The sequence below is a fragment of the Melanostigma gelatinosum genome, assembly GCF_949748355.1.
Source record: "Melanostigma gelatinosum genome assembly, chromosome: 4".
In the NCBI taxonomy this organism is placed as follows: Eukaryota; Metazoa; Chordata; class Actinopteri; order Perciformes; family Zoarcidae; genus Melanostigma; species Melanostigma gelatinosum.
This window is the reverse complement of record NC_136637.1, coordinates 11,135,301-11,144,816: the sequence shown is the minus strand read 5'-3', so window position 1 is coordinate 11,144,816 and position 9,516 is coordinate 11,135,301. Positions and strand designations below refer to the sequence as shown.

At 38.6% G+C, this 9,516-nt stretch overlaps 1 protein-coding gene across 1 annotated transcript; it reads left to right on the top strand.

Moving 5' to 3' along the window:
* Positions 1 to 9,111, top strand: il12rb1 (interleukin 12 receptor subunit beta 1). The gene is made up of 15 exons (XM_079266622.1): positions 1 to 126; positions 852 to 975; positions 1,861 to 2,012; positions 2,122 to 2,267; positions 2,355 to 2,394; positions 2,912 to 3,034; positions 3,405 to 3,481; positions 4,145 to 4,367; positions 4,524 to 4,661; positions 4,947 to 5,048; positions 5,948 to 6,091; positions 6,298 to 6,453; positions 6,555 to 6,624; positions 6,944 to 7,019; positions 8,157 to 9,111. Exons 1-15 carry the CDS (start codon positions 21 to 23, stop codon positions 8,451 to 8,453), a joined length of 1,974 nt encoding a protein of 657 aa, XP_079122748.1. The 5' UTR covers positions 1 to 20; the 3' UTR covers positions 8,454 to 9,111.
* Positions 9,112 to 9,516: the final 405 nt, after the last annotated feature.

Here is a 9,516-nt window from a genome sequence, read left to right as displayed (position 1 = left end):
GGACTCTCACACGCTGAAGAATGAGCCTTCGAGACTGTCCTCTACACCTCATGGAAACATTGAAATGCTGGAGATCACTTCGTGAATACATTGTTGTGTTTATGTTCCTTATAACGGTCAGCAAAGGTAAATAAATACCCTCTATCTTTTCTTTACGTACTTCATTTAAGTTACCCGATGATAACTTTTACTGTTAACCTCTATCTGATAGTATCAAAACACTTTTCACACAATCACACATATGAAAGTGGCAATTCTCTTTCAGTAAAAGTTGAACATCAGCCACAAAATGTTGGTGAGCTTATCAGCATCATGTGTTTTCCATTTGCAGCCGCACCGCACTGCTCTGTGCAGCCGCGTATTTGAGTGCCAGCCTTCATAGTTTCATCTTAACTGATATTTCACACATTTCTTTATCAGAAATAGGATGTTTGTTTTCTAAATTTTGAGCTTATACGTTCGCTCAGTACAAGGAGACAGACAGGTTCAGTGCTTGGACTGATGGACTGTAGCGTCATTTAATAGATATTAATTAATTAATATCAAAATATGTAACAGAAAATATGGACCAAACACCAAACCTCTCACACTTAATATGCTTTATTGGCATTTGTTTAACAAACAAAGACAATACAAGTGTGACAAAGACAATATTGCCAAAGTGTAAGTAATAATCAGATCCCATTTTAAAAACGGTTCCTTCAAATTTATAAATTAAATAAGAAAACTGAAGCCTTTCATATTTCTGCTTTGTGTTTGATGCTAAAAAAAGTCTTTCTTAATTTCTAGACTCAATATGATCAATGTTAAAAATGTATAAACAAGATCATTTGAAATGTATCACTCCTAAGGGTCAGCATGTGAGGCTCCTTCCAGTCCCGAGTGCTTCAAAAGAACCGCTGACTACTCTTTTTACACTTGTGAATGGAGCATGAATACGACTGAGAGAAATGTGACGTTTTGGATTTACTTTAAGTGAGTATTGTTTTGTGTTTGAGCTGCAATATTTTAAAATGGTGACATCTACTCAAACAACAACTTGTCCATGGTGATTTTGTGTCTGCGTATGGATGTAACAAATATTACACACAGTTAAAAAACATCACACCTCTCCGACAAGAGATGCTTATCTTATCTTATCTTAGGGGAAACAGCTGGCTTGGCTCCATTAAAAGGTAACAAAATCTGCAACAAACTACGGATTAAACTACCAAGGTATATAGTATATTCCACTATTATTACGGACATGACAATATTCCAAATTTGATGAGGTTCATGTAACATCATATTCCGTTTGGATATTGTGAATTCGGCCTTATTCCAAAATGGGCATTTTCAATTAAGACATGCGGGATATGCCGATATTATTCTGGTTTTGGGAGCATTTGGAATATTTGGTGCATTTAAACGTAGTCAATGGTTCGATAAAAAAAGCTGTAAAAGGTGTTTTGAGTAAGTGTTAGTCAGCACAACCACAAGTGGTACATTATTGTGCAGTTTGCTGCCGCAGAATGCGAGATTAGCTGTGGACAGACACCGAGGCGCACACTCACTCACTTACGGACGCACGCACACACTCATACGGACGCAGGCACACACAAAACCGCATGATTCTCCATGGCGGAGATGACAGATGAGATATCACATATTTATTTGTGCGCTTTAGAGATGCTGGTAGGTGGATTTTGTTACCTTTGGACAAAGCCAGGGTGTTTTTAACAATCTTAAAGCAACTTAAGGGAAACAAATGGGCAGAATTGGATGTAAAGGGGTTAATAAACACCTTCAGTCTAATGCTGAAGACATGTGTTCCTGCCATTCTCAATGCACTCAAAGCTAGCTCTAAATGTTTACTTGCAGTAAAACAAAGTGCGAGAGCTTGGAGAAGACGCGTGACATCATTGAAGAATTGCTCCCGATCAAAAATCGTGCTTATCATGTTTGGGTGGAAGCTCGAGCAGGAAACTCGAGCTGCATGTCGAACAGGAGTTCTGTGGTACTCCGTGACATAGGTACTGCTCCTCTTATTTAAAAACACATACAACTGGGAGAAGTTTACTGTGTATAAAGTGCTGAAGTATATGTAGTAAATCAATGGAATACATATTTTTATTTTCTCAGCAGTTAAGTATGAAGCACCACAAAATATTTCCATGTCCTGGTCGAAAAACAACCTCAACTTGACATGGATAGCTGCAGAGATGCATCCAGCTTTTGCCGAGATCCGATTCAGACGCAACGAACACCCGACAGAATCATGGGGAAAAGTGAGGCAGATGTTCTTACCAAATGTAATGTATCTGAAGTTTTGACATGTCTGACATATCTGACATAACCTTTTATCCATATTGCAGCTACAGAGAACAACAACTACCACCAGGAAACCTTCAATGTGTGAGTAGTCTCTTTTTGGAATTCAAGTCTTTTGAATGAAAAGTTTATTCACCCTTGTTTCATATTGGTTCCTGTGGATCTAAAGCTGAGGTACACTGAAGGATCATACCAGTGGTTTTAGCACTCTACTGTAAATTCTCATTCAGTGTTTACTTTAATGACGTCTGATGAAGTTTTTAGACATGTTAGTTCTGCTAATTCTCAGACAGGGTAAAACAGGCCGGTGAAACTGCAGTGCCCCAGTTCATTGTAATGAACCAGTCCAACAATTAAGTTCACTGATCTGTTTTAAATCGTTTTTAGACAACAATGGAGCACTATGCCACAGAAGGATAAGATGTAATCTATCAGACTTTGGAAATAGTTGTTAACCGGTTTAATTAATTGTTGGCTTTGGTCTTTTCATGGGATTTGTTGACAATAGGAAAAACTTAACAATAAATATAGGAGAAAATAACAAAAAATGTTGAATATCAAATTGATGAAATGTCTCTCTTTTTTCTTTTTATTCAAACAGACCATGCTATTGTTGGTAATCTGTTGAAGGATTCAGTTTACCAGGTTCAAATCAGACATCGGTCCACTCGGGCCCGCACCCCACTGTGGAGCGACTGGTCTCCAGTTGTGACTGTTCCTGCAGGTGAAGTCATAGATTTTATAGTTTATTCGTAAGCACTTTGGACTTTAATAAATCCAGTGTCCTAAAAGTATTTGTGGCTTTACAAATCACAAACTATAACCTGTAGTGTTTGGTATAATACACACAGGATATCTAAAATCCAAACTCAAATATGATATATATACTGTGTATATATATATACTGTATATATAAATATGAGTCCTAACCACTTGCATCCTGTCTTTCCTACTTTTAAGAGTTGTTAACATCTGAACAGATGCAACTTTAAGATTTATTGACTTTTGTTTTTTCTGCTGTAGGCTCAAACTATATTATAGTATTACCCAACATACAGTAAACAGCTCAGTAATGTCTTGTGTTTTTACTGCAGCGCTTGAGCAAAAACCTGAAGTCACCATTATGACAAGGCTTTTAAATGGGAGTCGAAAGGTGACGCTAACGTGGAAGGTAAGACAGTGACGGGGAAACTACACCAAAATGTTCACACACTTCATCCCATATTGTTCAATAATGTGGTCCCAAATAGGACAATATAGTTTTTGTATTACAGTCTCTACTGTATGTATAACTGTAAATTTCTGATGTTCAAAATGTTTACTGTTAAACTTTTTATACTGCAGAGAACTGAATTGCTTTTGTGATTAATGAGCAATACAAATGACGAATGTATGTTTCTGTTAAACAGGCAGTTGGCCAAAGGAAGACAAAATTTACTTTATGTTTAAAAAATTCAAAGAAAGTGTAAGTAACATAATCCATAGTGTCTGATTGGCGGATTGTGTTTATATGTGACATATTCACACACAAGTTTTGAACAGAATTACATCATGAGCATGAAACGTTTTACTTCTTTTCCCAAACATTGTCATGGTACCTGCAGGTTTATCACAGCAGAAATAACAATTACCCCTTTAATACAGTGCTACTAGGGCTACTACAATCACATTTACAAACAAATTCTACTACTAACAATAACAACAATGAGGATGATACAACTTTGAAAAGTCAATGGGACCAACAGTGTGTGTTATAACGTTGTTTCTACCGCTTTGTGTTTCCTTCTTGGACTGTAGCACTCAGTTTGCTGTGTTTGTCTCTTCCGCTGTTCAGTCGATGCCACATGCAGCTGCATTCACAGGAGTGAGTTACAACCTGACAGACACAATGAATGGATGTCCTTGCAAGAAAAAAGGACATCTCATCAAAACGTGTGAACACACTACTACTGTCTCGTTATCTGCCGTCAACATCACTGTAATCGCCACAAACTCAGCGGGGCGTTCTCCATCAGCAATCATTCAAGTACCGGCCGAACCTGCTGCAGATTTAAAAAGTAGGCCAAAGTGTGTGTGTGTGTGTGCGTGTGTGTGTGTGTGTGTGTGTGTGTGTGTGTGTGTGTGTGTGTGTGTGTGTGTGTGTGTGTGTGTGTGTCAAATATCCTGTGCATTTAACCTTCAGTCAACCTAAAAGGCTGTTGTTCCCCCGGCAGTTTGTGACAAGACGTTACTGGATGGAAAATTAAATAAAACTTGCCTTGAGTTGTACGAGCTTCAAGATGGAGATTCAAGGCCAGAAAATGTGATCACCTTCACGGCAAAGATGAAAGAGAAGAAGCAGATGAAAATGAGTATGTTTCATCTAAAGTGCTTTTAATCGGCTCTACAGGTGGCAATGGAGAAGAAGATGAAACAAAAAACTAGCCAGCATGAAAGCGTGGTCAAATCCTACACATAGTGGATTCAACAAATCAGTACAAAAGATGCTAGTATACAATATACAGTACACCAAAGCGTAACATTACTTTCATTGTTATTTTCTTTGTTATACCGCCATGGTGAAGATAGTGTTGTGACACATTTACATCAAAAATATTTTCTGTGCAAGACAAACTATGAATCTGTTTCTGTTTCAGAAATAAAAGACTATGTTCGCTACCTTTACTTTGAACACAGATGTGAAGGCGGTCGGAATCCAAAGACAGTTAAAATGTGCCTCTTTTATCAAAAAGAGGGAGGTAAGTGTCTTTATTCCAATACACTAAGACGCACAGGGGCGCCACAATTATCAGATACTAAACTTAGTCTGCTAGCTGGAAGTGCTGCAACAAGCACTTCAAGTGAAACAACAGAACACATTGACAGTCGGTTGCTCCATCCCTTTGGTCAAATACTGTCAGTGTGTCACATACAACGTGTCTGATACCACAAGGCACCTTTTAGCGACTGTTTGAGACGCACAGGGCTTTCAAGTAACAATTTAAATCACTGCCATTATTAGACGCTCAGAGAAAATGTCCCAGCAGTGTTATGACTTAGTATAGTACCGAAAAAACCAAAACTGATTCTACAAACAAAGGACTTTCAAGCAGGAGGCTGGTGTTTGAAACCAGCGTTCATGTCCCAAACATGTTGAGTTCATTTGAAGTTCAATTTATTTTTGTTTTCTATTTGTGTTTTCCATACTAAGCAAGTGTTTTTGTGTGAATTTACAGTGTTAACCACGTGTTTACTGCGACCGTGCGCTGGGCTACCCAGTGCGTTAGAAACTGGAACCAAAGGGTTTGACAAAGCGTTGGCATGTAACGAGTTTGGATGAGAACATGTTGAAACATTGCTAACCGTTAGCATGTTGGCATTGTCATTGAAGTCTTGTTCTACCCAGCTAACATTAAACATTAATATATTTTGTGTACACGTGTATTTATACTGTAGGAGATGCATCAATACCACTGTTCTGTATTGGCCTTTAATGAGATCTTATTTCATTTCCAATTTAAAATATGCACTTCTCATCCCTCATGTGTGGAACTGATTAGGACCTTTCTTCTATATGTATATGTAGGTACTTTATCTGACTGAGAATGAGAAACGTACTGTGGTTGTTTTGAATCTACTTTTTTCTTTCTCTCTTCAGTTCCACGCACAGAACCTCAGGACTTTATTGCTTCTAGTGATACACACAGTGCTGACTTGTCTTGGAAAGGGATTCCCTCTGTGGACCTGCAAGGTTTCCTCACACACTACATCCTCAAAGTCAGCTCACAGGAGGAGCTGAAAGGTGAGAAGTCACTTTTCTTTTCCTCATCTGCAGCTTGTTGCAAAGGCAAAAGTTGTGTAGAGCTGAATGAAAGAAAACAAATGTATAATTGCAATGGCACAATATTTCACCAGCTTTTGAACGTGTGAGACAATTAAACCTTCTTTGAACATGTATGATGACAACACTACGCAAATTTAAGTTTTTCCAACGTCTCATTTTGTCAGAGCGCCGAAACATATCAGCCTCTCTGCTAAAACACCGTCTGGAAAACTTGACACCGGGAACGAAATACAACATCAGCCTAGTTGGAGTTACACGTGTGGGAGAAGGACCTGAAGCCACAGTAACCATCATCACATTCCCCGAGAAGCCTGTGAATGGTATCGTAAATCAGCTTTGTAGTTGGTTTATTTTGGAAATAAATTGACAATAGTGCAGTTTTTCGCCATGTGGTTGTGAACAAATATTTTCTTTTTATTAGTGTGGTGGAGTCTGGGCTTGCTGTTTCTGTTCTTTCTCCTCACAATAATGTGCACCTGCATCTTGAAGAGGTAGGTGACCCCTACTGTAAATATTCTACAGTTTAAGATTAAAGTATTGATAAACCAAACAAAGTATGCATGAGGACTGAAAGCTAAGTCACTAATGCTGTGGTGAAGTACTCGTGTTCTGGCTATCTTTAAAAGGTATGTACAACTGTTTCTGTGATCATTGTATCTTTCAAAGTATTCTGATGATTTAAATTGGTGAACATTAGGCCAGTCTATGTGCTGCTTTTATTCAATGCCTGCTCAGTTTTACTGAATAAATGCCATACATGGCAGCTTTCGGGAATTTGGTTTATTTGAGTTTTGTTTTATCTACACTTAGAATCGAAAACAACATCTTCCCTCCTGTGCCGACACCCGTGATTCCAGATTTAATCCCTTATCAACCAAAGAGTCAGGTAAGAGACTGATATTTACAGGGGATTTTCAGCAGCTAAACATGTGCAGTCTTTGCTCTTTATAAAACCCTGACAGCTGATATTTAGTCATTTTGTGCACTGTAAAAGCTTTCTGAAGAGTCACAGGTGCCTGTGGGAAACTGTTGGGGATTAACCTTATAAATAATGACTTGCACTCTCATTTTGAGTAAGAGTACAAATATTTTCTTTGACTTCAACCACAGCTCGTCAGTTCACCCTGAAATCGAATTTAAAAAAACTATTTTTCCAGAAATCATGACCTGGTGATTCATGATAATCCACAGATCTTGTAATGAACAGTTTCATATACATGAATGTATTCTGAGGCACTTTGAGCCCCACAAGCCGAGTGCCATCTAGTCCCATTATATTGGAGAGAAGGCAGACAGCTCTACGGCCGATATCTCCAAAACTTGCAAACAAACAGTGTTTATAAAGGTTGTGTTCGACCATGTCTTACTATTCTGTGCCATAAAGCCATCAGAGCAGGCAAGACACAACGGAACATCTCATAAACAGAATCAAGGATGGAAAGAAAAAACTGAACAGAGAAACCAAACTTATTTGACAAGAGAATGAAGCGCAGAGAAGCCCAGGTGAGGCGATTAGGCTGGGAAGCACTAACGAGACTGATTCAGAGCAGGTGTGTAGATGGGCAAAGGCGCTAAAACCAAAACACAGAAAACAACTATAGTCCGATGGCATCTGAACACAGTGTGTTGGGTGTGGAGACATTTATTTTCCAGGGAAGTTGATTAAATGGAGGAAAGTCCCTGAACACTGTTCAGTGAACAGTAGGAAGATGAAGTGAGAGAACCACAAACTGACCAGAATGCAGAACACTGATCATTTCATCAGACAGTTTATTTTCCAGTAATTCAATGTGTTAACTGTTTGGGAATGACTCGCTCCCATTGCACTGTGAAAACCATGTTGTAGTTATTTTCCTTCTGTTTTTGTTTTACTTTGAGTAAAGATTTTTATACAACATATGGCAATCAAACAGGACAGCAAGCTAATAATTGACTAGAACAGTGCTGTTTATTCTCTATGCATATGATAGTGAAGTCTGGAATCTTGAATCTTACTGGTTTGTGCTAATGTGACCCACAACAGGAGTTTCTGGAGGGAAAGGAGGAGGTGCACAAGCTGACGCTGCACAAGCATCCAGAGGACAAGTCTGTCCCTGAGGACGCAGAGGAGACCACTGTCCTCACGGGAGAGTGGGATGAAGGCACTGACGAGGACGTGGACGACGGGGTTGATTCAAGGATGTCAGGAGGAACCAGTGATGAGGCACTGAGGAGCTCCAGAGAAGGAGAAATGACTGATCTCGAACAAGTGGACAACGAGATCGCCATACTGATATACAGGAATGGTTTGGTCTTCGATGTGAAGACGGACTCTCCTTAAAATGGATTTAAATGAGGGTTTAACTGCCTCACAGCACACAATTGTAAAATAAAGACTGGACGAACACTTTTCTTGTTAGAACTATTTCATTTTTTTAACATGTCTTTTTTTTATAATGTTGGATGAAAGGAGACTTGCAGAATAATTGACTTCAGAGGAAAATATTTGTTTAATGTTCATGTAAGTTGAATTTTGCCAGTGACTTTTCTTTACCTAAGCATGCCAGTATGTGAAAGCAGGAGGGTTTATCTCTTACAGTGTTGAAGAAAATCATCTTCATATAACTTCAAACATATTTGAATTCACAAGTAAACAGTTTATATAATTTGTTGTGTTGAACACACTGAGTTTCATAAAAACATGAAGAGATTAAAGCACCAGACACATTGTAATCGATCACCCCTATTTGTATCCAAACATTTCCTGTAAACGAAGGTTGTGTTCTGCCAAAAGGTTGTCCTGACTCAAACGAAGTCAGGAGAGCGTGACATAGTGAAGAAATCAGATGTGCTCTGTTTGTGGTTCAACCGCTTGTTTGATTGGTGGAAAGTGATGTAAGGGGGGTAAAGTTTGACGATAAAAGTAATCTGTGAAAAGTAATACGTGGGATTTTATTGGAATTGTATGAGGATGTGTTGAACTTGTTAATGTTGGCTTGTTCGAATTAAAAGACTCCCCGCTGGTTGCAACGTCAATTCAAGCTGTCTCTTCTCGTCATTTCATCTCGTCGTCAACAACAGTGTTGTCAATAAACCTTTTTCTAACTGTTGATGTCAAATCCGGGTTTAGACTTTTATGATTTCTTTTTCTTATTTAGGTGTCAGACAAAATGTTGACATGAAATTTTATTCAGACATTTATGATCCCTAGACTAGAGGATGAATCCTAAGGACTTTAATCGTTTTCTTTTCACCACCAGAAGGTCGAAGTTTGACTTACCCTGTGGAACATTTTGATATTTATGAATTGGCACAACATTTTGGCCAGACATTCATGGCTCCCAGAGGATGAATCCAAATAACTTTGTTCCCCTGACTTTAATGTAGTGTCACCAACACCTAAA